Source organism: Patagioenas fasciata, chromosome 14 (genome assembly GCF_037038585.1).
Source record: "Patagioenas fasciata isolate bPatFas1 chromosome 14, bPatFas1.hap1, whole genome shotgun sequence".
NCBI classification, from domain to species: domain Eukaryota; kingdom Metazoa; phylum Chordata; class Aves; order Columbiformes; family Columbidae; genus Patagioenas; species Patagioenas fasciata.
The window spans coordinates 1,141,527-1,166,956 of NC_092533.1; the positions used below are offsets into that span (position 1 = coordinate 1,141,527).

At 59.6% G+C, this 25,430-nt stretch overlaps 1 protein-coding gene across 4 annotated transcripts in view; it reads right to left on the reverse strand.

The window, feature by feature from the left end:
- The window catches only part of ARHGAP26 (Rho GTPase activating protein 26), a 129,407-nt gene extending 109,559 nt beyond the window's left edge, over window positions 1-19,848 (reverse strand). The window contains exons 1-3 of one of the 4 annotated variants that reach the window (XM_071814593.1): window positions 19,511-19,848; window positions 9,166-9,300; window positions 616-711 (exon numbers count right to left, since the gene is read on the reverse strand). In XM_071814593.1, the coding sequence (XP_071670694.1) occupies window positions 616-711; window positions 9,166-9,300; window positions 19,511-19,664 (385 nt within the window). In that variant the 5' untranslated portion in view covers window positions 19,665-19,848. Of the gene's footprint in view, window positions 1-615; window positions 712-9,161; window positions 9,301-19,510 lie in introns of all 4 variants that reach the window. The other 3 variants (XM_071814592.1, XM_071814594.1, XM_065848935.2) reach the window with 3 other exon arrangements.
- Window positions 19,849-25,430: the final 5,582 nt, after the last annotated feature.

Below are 25,430 nucleotides of genomic sequence, written 5' to 3' on the forward strand. Positions count from 1 at the left end.
CAGCTGCCTACAAAAGCAACCAGCAGCAGAGCGTCCCCAGCACCACGTTCCCACCTCGCCTTGGACCCCACAGCCGCTCCCCACCAGCGCCGGCGCTGTGCACGAGTGGCCGCTCACCAGCGTGTATCACAGCGGGGGAACGGGATGAGAAAGCTATTTTTGCTGAGAGACTGGGCACAAAAGTTAAGTCAGGGCTAAAGCTCATTTGCTCTCCTGGCTCCAGACGATGTGCACAATAAGCTCTAAAAGTTCAGCCGGGGCAGAAGCGGGATAATGTGAAGCACAACTGCCCCCCTTCCCAGGGGAATCACCCCTGCTCTCCCATGCGAAAGGGCTGGGTAATCCCGATTTCAGGTGTCTAGGTCTCGGGTACAGGCAACCTTCCTCCTTTCCCATCTGGTAGGGCCAGATTTAGGCCAAGAAGCAACCATTAGTTTCTTTGGGCAGTCTTTGTGATGTTGAACCAGGAGAAATTTGCCATTTCCAGGGAGCAGGGAAGCACCCAAATTCCCGGGCCCCTTGGCATCCTGGTGCAGGTTTGCCCCCCGTGTCCCGCTCAGCTCAGGGCTCTAGAGCGTGGCCCCCGGGCTCCGCGGGGCCAGCGCCGGGACTCACCAATGCAGATCTCGTCATCTGTTTCGGCGTCGCCGATGCAGCGGAATTTAAACTCATTGAGGGAGTCCGCAAACTTGCGTTTGGCCGCTGACAGGTCTGGGGAGAGGGGAAAACACACGTTAGAGCAGGAAAGAGCCCATGGACATCACAGTGCGGGCAGAGGCGCGAGCCCAGCCAGTCCCATGGAGAGACCCATCCGACGGGTCCCCCATCCCCAGCCCGCCCAAGGAAGGACCAGCACGGGCAGTAGTGCAGGGGTTTATTGCTTTCCAAGCTGCACATTCTCTCTGAGATCTCCATCCTATTAAGTTCTTACTTGCAGTGACCTGAGCGGATCCAGGACCGGCTTTTGGGGCCGGCCCCGTCACCCTGCACACGCAGACACACGCAGGGCTCGCACGAACTTGTACTTGAGCATCGCAAGGGACTGCAGGCACACAGACGGCATTAGGAAGATAAAATGCTAATGTCGCTGCGTGTTTCTTCACTGAAAATAAAGAAATTTGGTGGTTTTTTTTCCTTTCTAAGCACAGGTGGAAACACGCGTGTGCACACAAAGGCTGCTTCCTCCTCTCGGACACCAAGCGCCAGAAGATAACCACAAAGGAATTCAAGTGTTTTGCTTTTCCCATGAGATAAGAGAAATTAAATGTTTCTTGAAGCATTAAAGCTGCTCTCCGAGCGTCTCTGCTTAGATCCCCGGGACTAATCCTGACACAGCTCAGTCCCCGCTGACTTCACACGCCAGGGCAGCCCCTTCCCGCTGGGCAGCGCGAGGGTTCGGGTCTCTACCGGTCCCCAGAGCCTGTGGCCTCCTGCCTCCTCTGGAACCATAACACAGATGACGCTAATGACGTTAATAACGTTAATGACTTAAGGAGCCATTTCCTCTCCCGCAGCTCCCAGCTGACCACCAGCAGTGGCCCGCGAGGGGGAGGCAGGGGAGGGGGAGATAATTCCGGGTGCGACAGCGATAAAGGAGGAGCGCTGGCAGCCGCCCGCTGGACCACACGGCCAAGCCGCAGGGACAAAGCGGATGCTAAAATTAGTGGCAGGCTCCGCCAGAAAAGGAGAGAGGGGCACCCGTGCCCACATCTGGGGGCAAGCGAGGAGCCAGCACGAGGGACCCCATCATCCTCCCTGTGCCATCCAACCGCTCATAGAATAGAGTCACAGAATCATTTCAGTTGGAAGAGACCCTGAAGATCATGGAGTCCAACCATAACCTAACTCCAGCACTGCTCCATGTCCCTGAGAATCTCATCTCCACGTGTCCAACCCCCCCAGGGATGGTGACTCCAGCACTGCCCTGGGCAGCCTGTTCAATGCCCCACAGCCCTTTGGGGAAGAAATGTTTCCTAATATCCAATCTGAGCCCTCCCTGGCAGAGCATCTCATTTTCCTAAAAGCTTGAGCTTCTCATCTCTGTGTTGGGGAGCAAACCCTGCAGTGGAAGCAGCCAAAGGTCCCGGCTGCGCTCGCAGGGGTGCGGGGCGGCCCCTCCGCGGGCAGCTCAGCTCCTCAGGCTGCTTCTCCCCCAGGGCTGTGGACGAGCAAACCCAAAATCCTACACAGGCTCGACAGAAACTTCTGTTTCCTCTTGCGCATGAGTAAAACCACCCAAACCCTGCACATGAGTCACAGGCTGCGAAAGTTCTGCTTCCAAGTTCTCCGGCTGGACTCATCAGTTGACTGCACCATCGGGGAAAACCACCACAACGCCAGAAAAATGCAATACAAGCAGCCTGGGGGGCAGGCACCCGGACGGTGGTCCTGACGGGGAGAAGGGCTGGCCGGGACAGACCCGGGGACGAACAGGTGCCGGCAGTGGCACCAGGGTTGCGATGTGCCCGTGGGGACACGCAGTGGCTGCCAGCCCGGGGTGCCCCGACCCGCGCCGGCAGCTGCAGCGCCCGAACCTGTGCCCGTCGCACCTCATGGCTGCGGCACCGCGCTCTGCAGATCTCCCGGGGCAGCACGGACGGTGCCGCGTCTGCAGAGGCGTCCCAGGAGGGGAACACGGCCCGGCGCGAGCTACCGAGGCACCGGGAGGGCGAGCGGTGGCCCCGGTACCCCCGGGCTGCAGCCACCCGCATCCATGGTCTGACACAAATCCACAGGAGAAGGGACCGGCAAAGCAGAGCTCTGTCCCCCCTGCAAGGCAGCACCCGGGTATGTGCCAGGGCAGCTGGGGCCTCTGCCCCGTACATCACAGTGCGCCAGGAGTCACCTGAATTACCCTCTCTGGCCAATATATATTGTGCTAAACAGCCACAGCTGCCGTGCCCACGTCCCCTCCGCTCCACCTGGGACCGCCCTGCCCCGCAGCCCCACGGCCACGGCTCGCTCCTCCCCACGGGGTTCCCATCGCAGTCCCACTCCTCACGTCACCTCCCACGGCTCCCGTTCCCACCCCGCGCTGGCAGGGACCGACATCCCTTCGGGGAAGCCCACTTGACAGAAAACAGGCACACACCCGCACGCCAGCGGCCCAGCTGTGTAGCTACAGCAACCAATAATCTAAATAAAACGCTCTTTTCAAAGTGGTGTATCAGCTCGTCACTGTGATACAGGGTCAGCCATTCAAGCGTTTGGGGAGCAGCCCAGCAGCTCCGCTTCCCGAACACCTTCCCGCCCTGGCAGAGCGTTCCTGACCCAAACCGGGTGCAGCGGGGCAGAAAACTGCACAGGACGAGGACAAGCGACATGGAAGGAGATGTGGCCTTGTGGATGGCAGACGTACCACGTCTCCCCGGTACCCCACATCTCTCCTCCCTGCAGTCACCAGCCGAGTTCCCACCCCAGCCTCACACCCCCCAGCACCAGCGCTGCCTCCAAACGCGGCTGAAGCCGAGGTCTCCCCAGCCCGCACCAGCCCTGCAAGGGATCAGCAGCACAGGGCACCTCGTGCTCCCTCATGCTCCCTCTGTCATCACCCCCACATCCCTCCTCCTCCTCCTCAGCTACGGAGAGTTCAATCTTCCTTCTGGGAAGTGGTTACTATTACTGCAATGAGACTGAAGTGGTTGCTTTTTACATAAAAAAAAACCCTTCCAAAGGAATTTGGAACTATTGAAAAAGGCTGTTTCTAGGAGGAAGACATCATCATTTCACAACCCTCCTCCACATGTACAGCCCCCAGCAGGACGGGGACAGCCCCGTCCCAATTGGGTCCGCAGCCGGGTCCCTCAAAGGGACCACAGAGGTTACAGTGTGCTGGAACCTGAAAGCCAGAGCAGATGTACAGCAGGGAGCTTTCCCCTTAAATCAAAATGTATAAGGCGCTAGGAAGAGATTGCAGCCCCTCTGCCTGGACACCTCCCCAGGCTGGGAAGGACGGCTGGAAATGGGACCACGGGGGACACGGAGGGGAGCCACAGCCCGTCAAAATGAGACAGACGTCCCCTCCTGCCCGGCCCTGCCGCCCGCCAGAGAGTGCAGTCCCGTGCTGGGAAGATGAGGTTGGCCAGAGAACAAGGCAAACTGCTGGTTCAGGGAGCGGGGCTCTCCCCAAAGCTGACTTTGTAGCCAGCTTGTTATTTAAGCTGGGAAAAAGCAAAACAAGCTCTGGCTCAGCTGCATTATCGGAGCGGCTGGGACAGCGGCAAGAGCAGCAGGAGGCTGTGGGCAGCTCAGGTGAAGGACGAACCCTCCGCTGAGTCCGGGAGCGAAGGGTTAACGCTGCCGCGGGGGGAACGCGGAGGATGCTGCTGCACGCTGCAAGGCAAGTTCCAGCGTTCTGGGTGTCTGACAGAGGTTGTGCTCACACAGAGCAGTATTTCTACACTTCCTGCAAACAAAATTGCTTAATAGCCTATATTTAATACTCAACTGGACAACAGGAACCAAGACTCCTGCCCCTTCCTTCCCCCACGGCAGGGAACGCGGGCTCGGGCTGTGGAGCAGCCGCACGGTCTCACTGTTGGCGGGGATGTTGCCGTGCAGGTGCCCGCAGCCACAGCTCCTGGTCCGCAGCCCGGCCGGTCGCCCTGGGCGCAGCCACAGCTTTGGGCAGCGCTGGTGCACCAGCACCCGCGGCAGCCGCCCGGGACGGGGACCAGCGCGATGGTGGGTGACACGGGCTGACCCCGCGGCAAACCCACCGTGCCATACAGGCTGCTGTGTGCTCGCCACGAACCCGGCGTGCAAGCTGTGAGTTCAGTATGAGGACCACAAGCCTGGTATGCAAGCCACAAGTCCAGTACAGAAGCCATCAACCTGGCATCCAAGCCACAAACCTGGCATGTGAGTCACAAATCTGGTATGCCAGCCACAAGCCCGGTGTGCCAGCCACAAGCCTGACATGTAAGCCACGAGCCCAGCATGAGAACCACAAGCCCAGCATGCAAGCCCTGAGTCAGGTATGCCAGCCACAAGCCCAGCATACAAGCCATGAATCTGGTATGTCAGCCATCAGCCCAGTACATGAGCCGCAAGCCCAGTATATAAGCCATGAATCCAGTATATTGGCCACAAGCCCGGCGTGCGAGCTGTTCTGCTGCCAGCACAGGGAGGGGATGGGGAACTGCAGCAGGACCGGGGCAGCGAGGGGCAGCTCCTCACCCTACGCTCCCCACAGGGTCTCTGCAGGGTCTGGGTCACCTCCACCACCACTTCGGGTTCAGGGGCCTCCTCTGCCCACACTGGGGCAGGATCCAGCCAGGGATCTGTCCTGTGAAACAGCCCAGACGCAGGAGCCCAGTGGAGGCAGATCTGGGGGTCACTGCCAGATCCACTCCCCCGGCCACAGCTCCCCAGCCGCGGCAGCCGGCACCGAGCAGCCGGGACGGGTAATCCGGGGAACAGCCGCTCTAATCGGCGGCCAAAACAGCCGGATTACAGCCCGCCAAGGGTGCTTAGAAAGCAGCAATATGGTGTCTGTCCCCGCAGCGAGCACCCGCTGCCGGCGACCGCCTGGCAAACCGGGGCTTTGGGCACAATGCCGGAGCGAAGCCGCGTGGGGTCACGCAACGGCCCGCGGTGCTCAGGGATGCCTGGGATGGGGGTTTGGGAAAGGTCGGAGCTGGGAATGGCCGAGCGCATCCATCCCACAGACGAGCTCTCTGCTCTACAGATCATGCAGAATCCAGCAATGAGCGCCTTGTGCCTCCAAATCACTGTTTGCATCAAAGTTCAGCCCCAAACGGAGCCGGCCCATGCACTGCTGGGGTCAGCACGAAGCGCTGGGGCAGCATCGCTCAGTGCTTCATGTGTTCCAAAAGCTTTCAATCCTCTGTCTGTGTTTTCCCACAGAGGTCAGCCAAAGCCCCGCTCCTGCGAGACACCACGGTCCTCCGGAGCCCGCACATCCCCAGCCTGCTTTCACACGTAATTAGCAACGACTTGTTTATTAAATAACTTCTCCAGCGGGTGGTTGGAGTTAATCAGTGATTTAAGACGGGACTGCAGCTGCTGGCAGGTTCCTCCTCTGATTCATCATTTGAGTAAATACATAAAACCAGACCAGCAGGGACTACCCCACCTCCGGCAGCAGCTTCTGCCATCGGATTTGTGCACAAAACCCCGCGGAAAGGCTGCCCCGGCTCGGCACGTGCCGGAGATGGGTCTGGGGCGCCACGGGCCCCATTTCGGAGCCTTTACCACCCACAACAGCCTTTACCAAAACACAGCACCAAGCCTCATCTCACCAGCACACGCAGGGAGGACAAATCCCACCTCCCCAAATCCCAAAGCTTCACTTTACCATGGAAATTTTACAAACATACGTACCCTATGAACCAGGCTTCAAGGGACAAACCCGGAACCGCTCGGATGCGCAAAAGCGATAGAAAAATTGCATGATCCGTCCAAGATGGCCAGAGATCGAAGATCCGGGAGGTGCCGCCGTTGGTGCTCAGCCCTGCCCTGCGAGCGCAGGATGCGCTGCTGCCCAGCCGGCGTCCCCGTGCCCCTCGCTTCGCACACCCCTACGGCTCCGGGAGGCAAAATGTTTGCCGGAGGGACAGAGAACCCATTGTAGGATGAATGGGACTATTGACTGGGCTCAAATAGCAGATCAGATTTGAGTAACACGCTGAAGACATGAATTATCTCCATGGGATTTTCGGAGATAAAAGTTCTGTGCTTCATGAAAGGAGGAGTTAGCCCCTGGAAGGACTGCCTAGTTGCACAGCTAAAATCATCCCACCAGCCCGGCACCGCGGCCACGTCCTCCTGCCGCCCCCCAATCAATAATGTTTGGAGTTATCTTGGGAGCCTTGCCAGGCCGGGGCATTTTTGCAAAGCTTCCCGAGATGTCTGACGAAAGGCCCCGAAAATCAAAGGGAAACAACGCCAGAAGGACCGCCAGGTCTCCTGGAGAGATGGCTGGATTTCCAGACAGACAGAGGAGGTTTCACACAAGGTGACCCTGGCCCGTGGCAGCCGAGGCCGCAGGCGCTGGGGACCAGCGGGGTTTGCTGGCAGCGCTGCCCGTCCCCTGCGCATCGCAGGGCAGGTGGTGCTCAGCAAAAAAGGGGCAGCTCTAACTCTGACCCGGGTCCAGCCCTGACCTTTCTCAGCTGCTGGACACGCGCCTGGTGCAGAGACGCCGGCCGCAGATGCTTCGAGCAGCATCTCACCACCGCTCTCCATCCTCCCTGTGCAGCTTTTCATCGCACTTGCCCTTCACTTCCTATTACAGCAAAACCTGAACAGCAGCTCCCATGACTCCAATCTTTACCTCACAGTGGCTGAGACTCTTCAGAAATCCAGAGCGCATGAACGGCTCTGCCTGTTCCCCCATCCCCACGTCACCAGCAGGAAAGTAAGTGGCCAAGGCAGCAGGGATGGGTTAATGAAGCTGTTAATGAAGCAGTTCACGAAGAGAGTGTCCCACCCAAAGGGATGCTCCATTCAGTGATGGGCTCCACCACCAACCCATCCCTCTTGGGAACCAAGATGTGGGGCAGCTCCCGCCTGTCCTGGCTCGTGGGGACAGTTTGCGCTGTTTTCTCTGCTTACCCAAAGGGGATATTTGGGAAGCAGCTGCTCCAAAGCGAAGCGCTCAGTTCAGCACCCAGCACGGTTCAGCCCTGCCCCGGTTCTGCATTAACCGGGTTATTTGTGGGGAAGGGGGCAGGTAACACACTGCAGCAGTTCTTATTCCATAGACACAGGCAGCAAGCGGACAGGGAGGATGCCGGGTGGGGGCAAAGGAAAGCGACAGAAAATAAAACAACCTGAGAAACTGGGAGCAGGCTGCGAGCGCAACCTGCGTGTGCCGGGGTGGCAGAGCCCGCAAGCCGTCCAGACCGGCGGGCAGGGCGAGGAAGGAGAACACAAAACCCACAAATGATGCAAGCGACCCCCAGAAAGGCTTCCTGTTCCTGGAGGTGCTGAGAGAGCAGGTGTCTGCAGCTGCAGGAGGGGACACCCCACAGCGGGTCCTCGCTCCCAGCAAGGAGCACCGGGGCTTGGAGAAACGCAGTGGGGCTGCCCGTGAATAGAGCCCTGCTGGGAACCGCTACGAAACCCCCGGGATGCTCTTCGAAGACAAGGGGCCCAAAGCCGGGTACCAACACCCCAGCAGGCAGCATCACCGTGTCGGGAACCGGCAACGCCAGCTCGGCACAGCCGCCCTCCGACCCAGCAGCACCACAGTGCCCGCCATGCCCCTCGCCCAGGGCTCCTGCTGCTCTGCATGAACCTGGCAGCACCCCGGTCCTCCCACAGCTCCCAGCGTGGCCCGTGCTGCACGTTCAGCACAGCCCGTCCCCATCGCACGCCCAGCGCAGCCCGTCCCCATCGCACCCCCAGCACAGCCCATCCCCATTGCAACCCCAGCGCAGCCTGTCCCCATCACACTCCGTCCCCATCGCACACCCAGCGCACCCCGTACCCACTGCACCCCCAGCGCAGCCCGGCCCCACTGCACCCCGGCCCCATCGCACCCCGGCCCCATCGCACCCCGTCCCCACTGCACCCCCAGTGCACCCCGTCCCCACTGCACCCCATCCCCATCGCACACTCAGCGCAGCCCGGCCCCATCCAGGGACGCAGCAGCATCCTCAGGTGCTGCCCCCACCCTCCCACTGGCCTCAGCACGCAGAGCGTTTTGTGCACTTAGCAGCAAAACCAAACAAAACAAGGTTTCTGCGCTTCCCCACCCAGCTACCAGGTCTGGCGCTTTTCCCCACGTTTATTTTCGGTCACATCCTGGTGCTGTTTTACGGCAGAACCCCCCGGCCCAGCCCAACCCCAGCCGGGGGTGCCTGTGGGGCGGGAGAGCTCGGGTGGGAGGTCTCCCAACAAGAACAAATGTAAGAACTCAGCACTCGAACACAGAGGAGGGATGTGTCCAAACAGCAAATGCAGGTGATGGCTTAAGTGCCTGGAAAACGTCAGGGACACAATAATGACATGGAAAACTACTGCTCCGGCTGGCATCTCCAAGGGCAGCCGACTGCACGAGCAAAAAATGTGTGAGGATGCAGAAATGAAAACCCCCGGCCAGGGCCAGGGTGAAGCATTTGGGAACAGCGCTGGCACAAGGGAAGAGATGGGACAAGGGACGGGACAAGGTTGTCCTGCGGCTCCACGCTTACTTACTGCAAGCCTGAAACCACAAAGGGTATTTCCAATTTCTTCCAGGCAACAAGGACTCCGAACACCACATTTCCCCATCCGCGAGCTGCGGCTGCTCCGCGCTCCCACTGGCTCGTGCAAACGCATCCAGCCTCACACCTACGAGTAAACTGCCTCTGACAGCACCATGGAAATGCCACATTTTACTCACAGCTCCCTGTTTTCCCCCCAGCTCCCTCACTGGGGAGCGTGGGTGAGCCTGTGATACGGTAACGTGCTCCCCTGTAAATTAAAATCCCCCCTCTGAGCCTTTTCTGTTTCTCCCTTCCCCAGGCCCTGGACTGACCCACAGAAAGGCGGCCAATTACTTTACCCTCGTTGCCACAATAATTCATCGACTGGAGCCTGGAATCACATTTCATTAGAATAAAATGCCCTGCCCGAGACAGCTAATCGATTTAGAGGACGCTAATCCAGAAGAAATTTACTGACCGAGGCAGTGCCCATTAGCAGAGCAGAAGGCTGGGGGGTCTCACCGGGAGGGGACACTGGCAGAGCCCCCGGCCAGACACCCTGTGCTGGGAGGGAGCAGATTGCCGCAGGCACCACCAACCCCTTCGGATTAGCTCATTATTAAATCTAAGTAGTTAATAGCCAGCGCGGCAGGGAGCCGCTTGGTTTCCCAAGAGGCAGGTGCCAAAGCATCGGGGTCCCAGGGGGGATGACAGGCCTATGGACCCCCCCACCCTGGGTGGGGAAGGGACCTGCGGCCCGTCCCCATGGGCAGGACAGGAGTCTGCTCCGGCACATGATGCCCACAGCGTGGGACAATGACTCGTCCGTCCCCCTCGGCTTAGTAGCTGCCCCATGCAAGGGGCTGTGTCCCCAGGCTGTGTCCCCGGGCTGTGTCCCCGGGCTGTGTCCCCAGCACGGCTCTGGCCAGCGGCCGGTGCGCCCACAGCCAGGGCAGGAAAGCGGGGTCAGCTTCCAGACCCTCAAAAAGTGTTTTTTTGCAGCAGCCGGCTTCCTTCTCCTCCCAAGGAGGCTGCGGAAATCCTTTTGTCTCCAGTGCTCCTCCACCTCAGCTGTAAGAACAGGAAAAATCCCACTGTGCTCACAGGAACATCACTGGCAAGCGAGTCAATTGAACATCACCGGCAAGTGAGTCAATTCTTCCTGCTTCAGCAGGAAAAAAAGAAATAAATTAAAATGTGCGGCAGAGCTCAGGGAGGCACACAGGGTGAGGAACGGGATGCAGAGCCCTGGGATACACACAGGGTGAGGAACGGGATGCAGAGCCCTGGGATGCACACAGGGTGAGGAACGGGATGCAGAGCCCTGGGATGCACACAGGGTGAGGAACGGGATGCACACAGGGTGAGGAACGGGATGCAGAGCCCAGGGAGGCACACAGGGTGAGGAACGGGAGGCACACAGGGTGAGGAACGGGAGGCACACAGGGTGAGGAACGGGATGCAGAGCCCAGGGAGGCACACAGGGTGAGGAACGGGAGGCACACAGGGTGAGGAACGGGATGCAGAGCCCTGGGATACACACAGGGTGAGGAACGGGATGCAGAGCCCTGGGATGCACACAGGGTGAGGAACGGGATGCAGAGCCCAGGGAGGCACACAGGGTGAGGAACGGGATGCACACAGGGTGAGGAACGGGATGCAGAGCCCAGGGAGGCACACAGGGTGAGGAACGGGAGGCACACAGGGTGAGGAACGGGATGCAGAGCCCAGAGCACATCGCTGCCTTTAACCTGGGCAGCAGCTTCACCCTAAACCCCACGAGGGAACGGCTGAGCTGCCGCTGCCCCCCGACGCGCTGGGGAAAGCCGGGGAGAACACCCGGCCCTTCTGCTCTGCAATGGGCTTGGGTTTTTTTTGGAAAACATTGCTAAGCAACCAGCACTCGGCAGGGCACGGCTCTGGATAGACGCTGCTTCAGCTAGAAAAACAAAAAGAAACAGCAAAGGGATGCTCTGCTGGGCAGTATCATTAGAAAGGCACATGCCAGCTTATTTTACAGGTCACTCGGCCGGTGCAGAGAACCCTTTACCCTTCCCTCATCCAGATACTGATGCAGGATGAGAAGCAGATGAAAAAAAGCACGTGGGTGTGCACACGCACGCTCGGTGCATTGAGTGCACCTGGGTAATGGCAACTGAACACGGGCTGCGGTAACGTCCTCGAGCGCATCGCTGCACACGATGGGAACCTCGTGAAGGCAGCGCTGCGAGCACCAGCCCTTCCACTCGCCCTCCCGGTGCAGGATGCGCGGCACAGCACAGCCGGGCAGACCCTGGGTGCCCCGGTGATGGGGTGCACGGGGAGCACCGCACCCCGGCTGCAGGTCCGAACCGAAGCGGCACCCGAGCCCTCGGCTGCCCCAGGCCCCGCCGGCAGCCCCAGCGCCACACGGCTGTGCCCGCCGCTCCACGTGCGGGAGCCAGATGGTCCGGAGGCTGCTGTACTTCCCACCAACTCCAGCTAGAAACCAGCTTGGCACCACCACAGAGAAGGCCCTGTCCCCGTCTGCACCGCGGTCCCCGCTCCACAGAGCATCCCATGTCCGCTGTCCCCCCCCAGCACGCATCCCAGATGCACCGTGACCCCCTGGCTCCCGTCGGCAGGTGGGATCAGAGCCAGAGAAGCACAGTTCCCAGCTCCTCCACACCACGCTTGAGACCACCCTTGCTATCAGGAGCCGGGGCGATGTCCTAATGAGCACGGTTCATCAGGAGTGGGCAGCCCGCAGGCCTGGGGCTGCTTGCACAGAGCACCGGAGAGGAGCGGGTGGAACAGCGCGGTGCGGCTCGGGAAGGTGCCAGGAAAGCAGCGAAAACAGGCTCAGCGCCGCCGGCCGCCGCGACAGCCGCTCGCGTGCCCGGGGGACGAGGGAGGGATGATTCACACCGAGAAGCGAACAAGCCGTGCGGGTTTTGGTACGAGCTCCCCCTCGCTTTGACTCCCCACCCACCCACCATGGTCACGCTACAGCTACTCATCACGCCGCATCCGAACCCACGGGGCTGCTTAAAACCCCAAAAAACCCCAAGCGCAGCGACGGAGACCCGGCAAAGCCCGTCCTCCTGCAGCCCCGCGGCTGGACGGTGCCAAAAGGCTGCCCAAAGCACCCCAAACAGAACCACCACAGCACGGGCAGGGTTTGCTGGGCCACGCTGCTGCCCCTCGCACAGGGAGGGGGTTTCTGGTGCCCTGTTTCTCAGCTGGAAGGATGCAAACCCCCAGGCACCCTGCTCTGGCCATGGCATCACTCCCTGGGTGGCAGGGAGGACAAAATGAATTCAGGGTGTCTGCGGGGAGGGGTGAGAGCAGGGGGTTGGCGGTGAGAGCAGGGGGTCGGCGGTGAGAGCAGGGGGTCGGCGGTGAGAGCAGGGGGTCGGCGGTGAGAGCAGGGGGTCGCTGGTCCCCTCCAGCAGCCAGGGACAGCACTGCAGGTGACATCGCCATCCCAGCCACAGGCTCGTGCCCAGTGGGGATCAGCCGGGGAAGCACCGCGTGTGCCAACCCGCAGAAAGCACCGGACACACAGCAGAGCCCCGGCACCACCGCCCACCCGCCCCACAGCAACCATGGGAACAGCATTTCCTCGCACGCATTTCCAACGTCACTGTGAGTTGACACCCTCAAAGAAAAATGAAAAAAAAGGAAATCAAACCAGCCCACCACCCCCCGGCCGCATCCCCGGGCACGCAGGTAACACCGGTGACACCGCGTGCACCGCTCGGCACAGCGGGACGGCAGGAACAGAGACACGAGAGGCGGCTGTGCTGGCACATCTGCAGCCTTGGAAAAACGGCCTCTTGACCCAAACCTGGCAAATCTGCTCCAGGCTGGAAGTACAAGCAGGACCCAGCACATCCCCAGCTCCCGGTGCTGGAGGGACACCGGGACACCCCACCCTGTCCTCCACAGCCCCTCTCCAGGTCCATCCGCCTCCTGCTCAGGTTTTCTCCCTGGACACACCAGGCACTTTCAGGCTCCACTGGCACTGGCAGCGCAGTCAGTCCCAGCTCCTGCCTCTCAAAGCTGCTGTTTATTCCCCAGTTCATCCCCACCTACCCAAAAGGGTTGAGTTTAACCCAGCGCTGGACACCCTGTCGGTGTTGGTGCCACGGTCAGGCAGTGGCACACACAGGCCTGGCGGCTTCTCCAGACACCGCCACCAAACCGGCGCGTCAGGACGTGTGCCCAGGGGTGCTCTGTGGCACGCTCCAAATTTAAAGAGATCTCCAAGCCCTGTTAATGAGCCTTCTCCCAGCATAATTTAAAGAGGTAATCACAAACACACTCCTGCACACCCAAACCCTTCTGCTCACCGGGGTCCCTCTCCGGCACTGCTGAGAGGTCGGATCTGACTGCATGGAGGGGTCACGGCGTGTATGGGGGGACCTGCGGGGGACCCCGCAGTGATGGGTGAATGATGCTGGGGGATGCTGGGGATGTGGCCAGGAGCCTCCCGCACGGATCACAGCTGTGACAGCACACGCAGGTGAACCACTGCGACATCCCGGGGGGCAAACGGCTGTCACATCCTGAGCTTTCCTTCTTACAGCCAGGCTGAGCTGCATGGGTGTGCGTGCAGTTCTCCAGAGCCAGCCTGGCTGCACCACGATCCCTGTGGGACCCACCCTGGGCACCCACCATCGGAACCAAAGAGCATCTCCCGAGCAGGAACACGTTCCTGCTGCTCATTTCCACCAGCGAGGAAGAGAAGGAGCTTTCAATCCGTGCAGAAAATAAAGCAGAGTATTACCATTTGTACTACCCCTTGTTTGAATAAGATACCAGACGAGCTATGAAATATGTGACTGCACAAGCCACACAGGTCATGCAAAGGAGGAACAAGCCCTCTTTGCCTTCGGCCCTGCTGGCGCGGGACTGGCTGAGCTGCAAGGACGCACCGCTCCTGCAGCACAAAGTATTCCCTGCATCGAACGCTTCGTACAGTCCCGCAAAAGGAAAACTGGGCAAAAAACCACCCTGACGTGGGGGAGCCACATCACACCTTTGCTGGGTGAACAAAGCAGAAAAAATCAGAAACAACTCATCTTAGCAACCAAACCCCAAACCCACGTGCTTCCCTCCCACATCAGCCCTGCGGTTTGCTCACCCAGACAAGCTGCAGAGCCCAGGGTGGCCGAGCAGGGCTCTGGCCGTGCCCCCGGCACAGGGCAGGCTCCTTGGGCAAAGCTGCCCCCCACCCAGGAAGGGACAGGGTTCCTGCCCCCACGGATGCGGCGCTGCCCAGAAACCCTCCCCGCCGCCAGGCAGCAATTTCCTCAGCACGTGGAAGCTGCAGAACAGGCTGCGCAGCGATCCCGGCGTGAATCACCCCCAGCCCTCGCACCCTGGAGCTGCTCGGAGGCGCCAGCACCAATTGCTCGATGGCAGCAGCCAAACGCTGTTTCCGATGGCACAAACAGAGCAGAACCAAATGCAAGCGGCCACAGCAACCCAACGAGGGGCAGGAGTGGGGTGTATTTTTATTTCTGCACCCTCCAGAAATCGTAACACTCCTCCTCCTCCAAACGCAGGCCTGCAGCAGCACCGCTGTCTCCCAGCCAGGAGAGCGGCTCTAACCGTTAACGTGTGCACCTGCGAAAACAAAAGCCATTCCTGGAAAGGCCAGACCTGAACCTCTGTACCTCAATCCTCCTCCCCTCTGCACGCAGGAGATGGGCAGGTTGGGCCCATTGCTGCTTTCTTAAGGGCCCAGAAGGGGAAAAGGGTGAAAATAATCCAAGAACGGCTGCGGATTCCTCCTCCCTGTGGCTCTGAGGCTCAAGGACCCGTCACACCCCACAGCACCAGGGTACAGCCTGAGACACGGAATGTACCTGAAGGTACTGGCCAGAGTCTGAAACATTTCCTTATTGCCAGGCTAACCCTTGTTTGTATCAAAAGGGATTTAATTGCTCAGGTGAGACAGTGGACAGTTTCACTTTCGGTTCCAGGCGAGCTGTGCGGTCGGTGGCAGCTCCGGGCACCGCAGCCACGGGCACACGCGCTCCATCAAGGCTCCGGTTCAGTGAGAGGCTGCTGGGATGTGGAACCAAATCCGTGTGCCAGCACATCCCGGAGCACGCAGCCCACGGGCACAGCCCGGCACTTTGCCACCCATCTTTGCTTTTGAATCTGCACAGGAGCCATGGGGAAGGAGGCGTCCCAGGAAGAGCCCCCACCCGCAGCAGAGCCCTGCGGTGCTGCCGGCACAGCCCCGCTGCTACGGGGCAACCGTGGATGGTCCCAGCGGGCAGGCTGTTAAACCACGCGCTGCGTGTGTGGACCAGCAGGTGACTGTGTGTCCTGTGACAGTTCCATGTGGAACGTGCCCTCTCGCACCGGTCCGCACAGCTGCAAACCCGGACGGGGCGCGGGGACAACCCCCGCTGCTCACTGCAACCCGCATGGGCACAGCGGAGCCGGTGACACAGCACCTGTCCCCAGGAGCCAGCGGGGCTGGACCAGCTCCGGGCCACCGCAGGGCCTGGGGCCACCCCAGCATCGCCTGTTCCCCACGTCCCCCATCAGTCCTGCACCTCCTCACCGCTCAGCTGCAACTTTGCAGTGATCCATCCAAAAAGCAGCCAAAAGAAAAATGATCCTAAAGCCCAAAGCAGCCTGACTGCGCCTCTCGGGAGCAAGGGCACCTCCACCCTTCCCATGGGAGCCCCGGGCACGGCACAGCCCGGCTGGGGTCCAGCCCTCGCGTCCCACGTGGGGAGGGGGTTTGCAGAGCCCCCGCCGCACAAATTGCAGCTTGGGACACGCGAGCGCAGCAGCGGCCGGGGCGTGGACGAGCTCGGTGGCTTCAAATTAGTGCTTGGGAGCTGGAGGAAGAAGCAAAAGAAAACAAGAGCAGAAACGTGGCAGGGCAGCAGCTCCAGCGCCCGGAGGACACGACAGCCCACAGCTCTGTCACCGCGGGGACACGGCGCCCGTCAGCGCAGGGGGACAGCGGCTGCAGGGGGAAGAGGAGGAGGGGACCCCCCAGTCAGCCCCAGAGACAACACCAGGGAGGCAATGGCCACCAGCCACCTGCACCCCCACATTCTCCATCGCTACATGCGCTGCTCGTTCGCCGAAGCTGCAAAGCATCTTTGCATCACCACCTTGGCAATGGGCTTGGTGTGCCCTCCACTTCGGTGAAGGTGATGCCGGCACCCCCCATGCCCGGTGGGACACAGCTCCCTGCCTGGCCCTTCCGCCGGCACAGGGGACACGCAAAGGGGCAAAAAGCTTCTGTATCCCTGGTACCCGCGGTCACCACAGCTCCTTCACCGGAGAACAAGTTTCACAGCATCCAAGCTTCAAGTTCATTATTTATGTCTCACTTGAGGTCTTAGCATTTGCAAAACTTTCTGAATAATTTATGTATGGTATACAAGGGAGGAAGAGGGACGTGTTCTGCTGAAAACCAGGTCACTCCTAATACCAGCCAAGCAGCAAAGGGAGACAATGGAAATGGGCACAGATACTCACTGGGGAAAAAAAACAACCCGGTATTTATATATATATACATATATATATACACACTCCAGAGATGCCCTCAGCATCAGAGGATATTTAGCAAGACCAGTCCTTCAGTAAATGAGGATATTTTCAACCCTTCGAGTTCACTCTTTTTTTTAAATGAAGAAGAAAGTGCTGTGAATCAGCCCCATTTCTTTCTGTACCTTCACAGAGGGCAGAAGCAGCGTGGCTGCAGATCAGCTCCTCCACCACTCCAGGGAGAGACCTTCCCATGTGCCTTTACCCCTTCCCCACCGGCCCTGCACGCCGGGTCCGTGTCGGGGGGCTGCGAGGGGCCAAGCAGGGCGGTGGGGAAGAGGAGAGGGCTTCTGGCCAGCGCCGCAGAGGGTTCCTCCTGCACCTTCCTCCCTCCCGCACAACCACGCTGCAGCCCCATCGGAGCTGCCCCTCACCTCGCTCTTTGCTGATACACAAAGAGTTATGTTCCCCTCACGCCTGTCTTAAAACAAAGAGGATGTGAAACATTCAGCAGAAGACGCAAGAGGAAGGAAAATGAGAGAGGATATTGCCAAGACTCCCAGTAGCTCGGGCTGCAGGCTGACTCGCTCTGCCAGGAGCCGAGACGCCCTCTGAGCCCCCACTGCCAGGGGTCTGTCCCCCCCGGACCTGCCCAGCCAAGGAGCGCGCATGGAGGTGACACTGGCAATGAGATAAGGCTGTCCTGCCCAGCCACTGGGAGACGAACCACTGGGAGATACCGGTGAAAGATAAAATCCAGGTAGGAGAAGCGAGCACTTGGTCATTGCCAGGACAGCTACCTGGTCCCACCAGCTCTGGCTCCCGGCAGTGCTGTCCCAGACACCTGTGGCAGAGACATGGGAACAACAGCGGGCAAGAGGCTGCGCGGCAGCTCCGCACCCCGGAGCATCTCCAGCCGCTCTCAGACGGATGCCAGGAGGGTTTGTAATGGCCCAGGCGACACAGCCAGACCCATCACACACCGAGGGCAACACACGTGGAAAGAGCTGGGCCAGACCCAGTGCTGCGCCAGGTCTCTGTGCTGGAGCCGTCAGAGGCATCACGGGTCACCCGCAGCTGGTGAAGTCACTCTCACACAGCGAGAAGGGGCTGCACGTGGGAGAACGGTGCAGAGAACAGCCAGACATCACAGTCACGGAGGGGACACTCATCCCCATGCTCCCACGCAGCCCCAAACCTTCCCCCCAAGAGCCCTGCAGACCCCTCTGGGGGAGCAGCCCCTATGCTTGCACGCACACGGGGCTGGGCGTTAATTAACACCCCAGCAAAATCATCATTATTCATGCTCCTACCGCAGCCCAGGCACCAGCGGAACACACCCCCGGCCCTGCACAGGAATTAAGGTCTAATCCAGGAACGCATTCAATAGAGGCTACAAAACAATTCAGCCATAAAAACATCCTTATCTCCAGAGGCCGGCGAGCGCTCTTCCTGCCCAGCGCTGCGCGGCACGGACACGGAGAGGAGCGCACCAGCACACCCAAACACCCGCTGTGCAGCGCGGCGGGGCACAGCCGGCCCCTCGGACAGCACCTGCCAAGCGACCTGCCGACTGCACCCGTAAACACCCCCCCTGGACCCACCAGTTAATCCCTAACATTTATTTTCGGTGAAGAACGGCGCTGTAGGATTTGTTCTGCGATAAAATGAACGCTCTGGGCAGGGCCAGGCACAGGCTGCCATGCAGCTCGACAGGCAAACACATCTCAGCAGGAGACAGCTCAGACCTGCAGAACCATAAATGCACCGAGAGCTGTTGGATTTGGGGTTTTTAAATCCAAAATGCCAAGAATTGGTACAATGGGGGTTCCTGTAATCCAGACGTTACCGGCTGCTACTCCAGCGCAGGGGAACTGCACCATGGGGCTCAGTGTGAGATGTGGAGGGGAGGGAGCAGGAACCAGCCCCGTTCTTGGGAGCGGGTGGTGGGCTCGGCCAGAGCATCACCTGCCTGCGCACCCCGGGCAACAGCACTGCACCTCAGCTCCCAAAATAACCCACCGAGTCCCCGAGGCCAGGCTGGGGTGTCCCGGCAATGCCACGGGGTCTCCACGGCACAGGTGTGCGCGGACGTGCCCTCTCCTGTCCCACAGCACCCACCGGAGCAGGGCAGGGCGGGCTTGGTGCGGGAAACCCCCCGGCTGGGGAAGCGATTGGTGATGTCAGCCAAAGAGATTTAGAAAAAGAAATAAACCAGAGTGACCTCACAGGGGGAACAGCAAGAACGGAGCCGCTGCCCGGGGAGCACTGGGTGGCCACGCAGAGGTGTCCCCAGCGTGGGACGGGAGTCCAGCCCGGGTGTGAGCGGGGACCGGGGCGCTGCCGGTTGGGGCGAGGGTCTCCCCGGTCCCGCAGCCACCGCCCGTGTCACCGCGTCCCCGTCCCGCACGGCCCCCACCACGAACCGGCGGTTTGCAGCTTTGCCCCCAGCCCGGGGCTGCCCCACACAACCGGCCCCACTGCCCCACGCACAGCGGGCGGCGGAGGAGACGGCACTGCTGGGGACAGCTGGGGACACCGGGCATCCCACACCTTGAACAGAGAGGAGACAGAGGACAACCAGGGGCGCACGGCACCCACCCAGCATCCCTCCCAAAGAGCCACGGGCTGGGACCTGGTGGAGCAGGACCAGGCAGACTCCGGAGGGCCGAGGACACGGGTGGGAGCAGGTGGCCCATGATGGACCCGGACCGGGAGGCCAAGGACCAGGACGGGCAAGGGCGGAGCAGACGGGACCGGGGGCCGGCCGGGCGGTCCGGGCCGGTGCCGGGGGCCGGCCGGAGAGCGCAGGGTCCCGGCAGGGCCGCCCCCGACCCCTCACTTACTCTTGAGGGCGGCGACGAGCGACTTCCCGTCCTTGATGAGCTCCTTGATGAACTTGTTGGTCTTCTCCAGCTCGGCCTCGTGGGAGCGGAGCCGTTCCCGGAACTGGGGGCTGTCCAGGCAGCACTCGCTGAACTCCAGCGCCGGCAGCCCCATGCTGCCCGCACCGCGCACCGGCCGCCAAAAAGAAAAATCTAAAAAAATTAAAAATTTAAAACCAAATGTTCGCTTAAGCCGAAGCAAGCGCCCGCCTCTCCGGGGAGCTGGCGCAGCCGCGGGGCGCCCCGGGAGCGGCCGTGGCGGGCGGTGCGGCGGGCCGGGCTGTGCGGAGCGGAGCGGGGCCGGGCGGAGCTCAGGCGCGCCGGGGGGGGCGGAGCTGCCGCTGCTCGGGGGCCGCGCCCGCGCCCGGCCCGCGCGCTGCCCGCCCGCCCGCGCCGCCGCCCGCCCCGCGCCGCGCCCCGCCTCCCGCGCAGCGCCCGCAGCCAATGGGCGGCCTCGCTGCGCGCCGCTCCGCCCCTCAGCGCCGCCGAGCCCTCTGCTGCCGTGGCCACGCCCACGCCATCCGTTGAGCCAATCAGGTGCGGCGGCTGCGGGGGCGGGGCGGGCGGGACCTGGGGTCCCAACGGCGCGGGCGGAGGGAGCGAGCGGCCCGGCCCGGGGCCTTGGGGGAGACCCGGGGCCGTGGAGGAGTCCTCGGGCGGGCCCCGCCCGCGCAGACCGCAGCCGCGATCGGCACCGAGAGGAAGGAGTTGTTCCTCCAGGGCCTCGCCCGTGCGTGCCCCGTATCTTAACCCCGCTCCCCGCGGACCTTCCCGGCCCGGTGCCGCAGGAAACCCTCACGCACCGCCCGGTCCCTGCTCGGCCGGGCCCCTCCGGGTTGCGACTTAACGCGTTTTTCTTGCCACTAAACATCTGTGTCAGAGATTATTCCCCCAGGTTTAACAGCGCGGGTTGAGAAAATAAACCCTTAATCTGTTTAAAACGGCTCGTCACGAAGAGGCACCAGCTTCGAGCAGCCGCCCAGCGCCACGGCGGGACCGCGGGTTCGGTTCCCAGCGGCTCCCCGGGAGCCACGGCCCCCAGCACCTCTCCCCGCAGCCCGTTTCCTCCAGGAACACGCCAGGAATTCGGCCCGGGCTCAGCAGCTGCCTCGTCCCCTCCTTCCCTCGGCTGGGAGCTCCCAGCAGCGAACTGCAGCTCTTGGAGCTGCTTCTCACGGGTTCAGCCCCTGCTGCCATCAGGTGGATGGCAATAAAACGGGAGAGATTGTCAGTGTGGACCCAAGAAAATGCATTCTTGCCATAAATGATGGTACCAAGCCACCCCACAGCCTCGCCTGGGCAGGGACACAGGGACATGAGAGCCGGCGATGGCCTCTCCACCCGGACCGTGACAAACAGAAACATTCGCTGATAATCCCCGCATGGCTGGAATTCCCCGTTCTCCCCGCGGGCCTGGCGAGGAGGGCACGGGGCCCTCGCCCCGCACGGCCAATGCGATGGGACAGCATTCCTGTCCAGCCAGCCGTGAAACAGCGCCGGGCCCGTGCCAGCTTTGTGCTTTTCTGCAAACTGGGGAAGATGGATGGTCCCACACAAAGCTTGGGCTTCGCGTAGGGCTGGCGGAACGGGATCCAGCCCAAGCTTGATGTTAAAAAGTTAATCCACCCATGTTTTCCAGCGGATGGGTCCAGGCACAGCAACCTGATACCCGCTCAACCTTTTGTCTCTGCCTTTTTTATTCACTGGCAGGTTTAAAGCACGATTTTCTCAGTCTTCACGCCACAGCCTAATTCAGGCTGAGTCACTGCCTTCAAACAGGGTTTGCCAGCCACATTTTTTTGCATGAAGTCTCCTAATTATAAAAAGGATGTGATACTAATTACATGCTTATCTTGTAGGCAGGATATAAAGTTTAATTAGCTGTCATTTACGCCGTATGCAGCCCCATAACAGCACTAGATGTTATTATTTGGATTACACTCCTTAGATCTACACTTCACAAAGCCACAGGAGCGCATATTTGGATTTATCCCTCTATTCTGCCATTGTTCGTATTAAAAGATCGTTCCAGCACTTACAGCTAACTCAGAAGAACCTGTAACTAGATTTGTAGGACACTGCCTTAGAGGATCAGAATATTTGGGGCTGGAAACTGAATTTCTTTCACCACTTTTCCAGAACCACAGAAAGTAATGATGCTCAGACTGTAATTTTCTGATGGGGACGGAACTGAGCTATTACAAACGCTGGAATACCGCACACGGCGGGTCTGGAACCGAGGCCTCGGGCACGCAGCGACTCACACACCAGAGCACGGACTCATCTCCCCTTACTCTGCAATCACCAGGACACACTCGTGTTTGAGCTCGGGGTGTGGGAGCAGAGCAGGGCACTGCAGGAACACCCACGGACAACTTCCAGCCCGGTTCTGCTGCGATTGTGCATCCAAACCACCAAAGAATGCCACAGAGGGGGGAAATAGACCAACCGAAAAACCAACTTCCACCTCCTCCTACCTGTAGCTAATAGCTTGCAACCCTCTGCAAGCCCAGTGTATTTGCCTGCCTGCTTTGATTTATTTTTAAGGCACTTGGCTGCCTCACCAAGCCCATGGGATGCTCTGTGGGTGGGGGCGCAGCAACGCTGCTGTTTAAACCAAGAGGAACCTGTGCCCTGAGCCCGGGGTGCTCAGCCCGCACTCCCCAGCCCCTCCAAGGCCAAGCTCACACTCCCACAGATAAAAGCTGCGGCCGCACAGCCCCACGGTCCCACCTGCGAGCCCGTCCTTGGCTGCGCGTTAACGCATTCTCACCCACCCACATCCCACAGCTGACTCGCTCAGGGAGCAAAGTCAGCAGAAAAGTAATCCAACATTAAAAAAAAGGCAGTTTCTACCTAGTTGAGCTCATTTTGGGATCAAATAACCAGCGGTGCTGGTGCAGGGGTGGGGACCACACCAGTCACACAAAGTGGGAGAAAGGAGGAGTTGCAATAGCATCAGCTCAGCCGCAGCTGCTCCTCACAGCCCTCGCTCTGGATGGGTCACATAGCTGGACTAAACAGGGTTTTTCGAACATGAACAATGTTTTCTTTAGAGCTAATTTTTGGCTGGGTCAGCTCCCTCATCTGGCTGAGCACAGCAGCCCCCACCTCCATTTTCCTGTCCCCATCCCTGTGCTGGCTGCTGCACCTCTGTGAACCAGCCACGTCTCCTCCAGGAAAGCTTTCTGCCAGCTAAGCGAGCGCAGTGGGGTAAAGCAGAGCGGGGGTGACAGCAGGGGCGGTTGGTGGGAACAGCCCCGTCCCCGTGCCGAGCCGTGTGTCAGCTCACGGCATCGCACATCCCGGCTCCCTCGCAGCGACAGACGCCTGCGGGGAGATGAGGCCAAACCCGGTTATCCCACCAGTGTCTCACACGGGGATTTTGGGGGCTCCCCTCCAACAGCTGAGCCCCGTCCCAGCAGCGCTTCCACTGCTTCTGGAAGGAAGAACCAGTTGCAGTGGGAAGAAAGGTAGAAAACCAACCCCTAATCCAGTCTCAGAGCACCAGACCCTTGGGCACGCTAATGCATTTCTGCAAACCCCAGGAGACTCCAATGGGCATCCTGACTGTCAGAAAACAGGAGCTACAAGAGACATTTCTTGGAATTGCCCTCAAGCAGCAATGTTCAAGGTCTATTTATTATGTGATTATATATCACACATCTGTCTTGCTCTTGAGGATTGTTTTTTTTATTGAGCTAGGCACAGGTGAAGCATTGTATATCACCAGATAATACATCAGACCATCACAAGAGATCTGCATGAATTCCCTGTTGTAAACCAAAGGGCACGTATTGACCTATCGTACTGCCGACCTCCTGATCAGATCCTTGAGCCTGGACCATTTGTGAGCTGTGAATACAGCCCCAGAGCAGACACCGGGAGCTGCCCCTTGGCCAGGGCAGCCGCGCCAGCCTGGGAATACGCTCTGGATACGTTCGTATCAGATAGACCTTCTCCACGTGGCTGCAGCAAACAGCTGTAGAGAAACCTTCAGCATGATCGAGTGCTCCCTCCACTGAGCATTCAGGAGTTTTACATATAGCTAACATTATATACACATATATATAGATCTCACAGCAGAACAGTACCTTTCCTTCCCGAGTTGCACCTCTAAGAATCACACATGAACTTCCACCTCCTTAATTGCCCTTCTCCCTTCTTGGCCAACTGCTTTTCTCCTGGCAGCCGCTCCTCCTGGCCATCAGGCAGGTTTGCAGGGCTGGGTGACACAACCCAAACGATCAGTCTCTCCGCTGAGCAGCAGTGACATAAATGAGGCTCCACACGGGGGTCAGATCTCCCTGAAGCGGACAGCAAGCAGGACTGGGATCCCTGCTCCTGGTCCACAAACCTCCTTCAGCTCCCAGCTTATAGTTATTCACTTTCAGTATTTTTTCTTTTTTTGCAAACCTCATCATTAGCCGCTTGTGCTACCAAGTCATCCTGGGTTTCACAGACACCACAGGTTTGGTGATTTGCTTTGGAACCGGGTTTCTTTTCGAATGGAAATGTCTGAGTGAGATGCTATTAATCAGTCTGCGGTCCTGCTTGCAGCAGCAATGATCTCCACATCCATTTCCTTCCAGGTCCCCAGCTCTGTTGTTCGTGCCTTGGGCAGTTGGCGATTGTCCCCTGCAGAGAGCACATCACTGTACCCGTAGCTGCTGCAGGACTGTCAGCCGAGGCTGATTGGCCTCTCCTGCTGTTGCTGCACAGCGCTCGCAACCCCCACACGTGCCCAGCTCACACCACCTCCTCGCAGCGCGGTCCTTGCCGAGTGCTCACCTGGCATGGGGCTCCCGGAGACCCGGAGCACCCCGGAGAGCAGGAGCCACGGGAACAGCCAGGGGGACCTGTCTGCAGATGATGCACCAGTTCCTTTCGCCTTCCTGGCAGGTGTCAGAGCAGATCGAGCGAGACGGAGCTCCCAGTGCAGCGGCAGCGCGTCTGGAGCGAGCACAGGAACGCTCCTCGCTATGGGGCCTCAGAGCTCTCTATGCTTGTGCTTTCAGCTGGTTCAGGAGGTTTGTTTGCCTTGTTAAAAAGAAACCCTTTCTAAGTACTCTCCATCTAAGTCTGAGAAGCTATATACATCCTCAGCCCTTCACTTGACCCCTCGGTTTTGCTACCTGGCCAATCCTTTCACCCTGGAAACAAGAAATAAGGCTCGCTGCAGGAGGCGGCACGTTTCCCAGCTCTGTTGATTTCCGGCACGGTTCTCTAGAGCACTGTTTGCTGCCTCCCGCCCCAATTTCAGTGGCAGATTACTCACATTTTTACTACTTCATTAGGTCCATACTTTGCTCTAACATCCGCCCTGACTGCTGAGCTCCCCTCTCTGTCCAGGTTTGACCCCAAACCAGGACCCTCCCCAGAGCACAGGGATACTCGCGAATCCCTTTGCCTTTCCTAGTCTGATGTTACGCTTAGACTTTTCTTTCCAGGATGATGGATCGTGGTTCTGGAACAAGAAGGCCTGACTTGTACACTCAATGTCTCCTTTGTCTTCCCTGAGTTTGGGGGTGGCGATGGTATTGATGAGTGACAACCAAAGGCACCGTGAGACCCTTACACCGCAGTACCACAGACAAGCGGCTTTTAGAATCATCATCCTTGGGTCTGCGGTCACATTGCCCTGCCCAGGAACTGGACATAGAACCACAGAATCATTTTGGTTGAAAGAGACCCTCAAAACCATAGAGTCCAACCATTAAAAAAAATAGCAACATGCAAACCAGAAATATTATTTGAGAGTAATGCCTGAGCTGGGAGGTCGCAGAGGCTCAGTTACCCGGCAGCACGAGCTGCTGTTTGCGTCAAGCCCCAGTGACCCCTCGTGTATCTCGCTGTGGGGCAGCATTCCTGCTGTAAACGT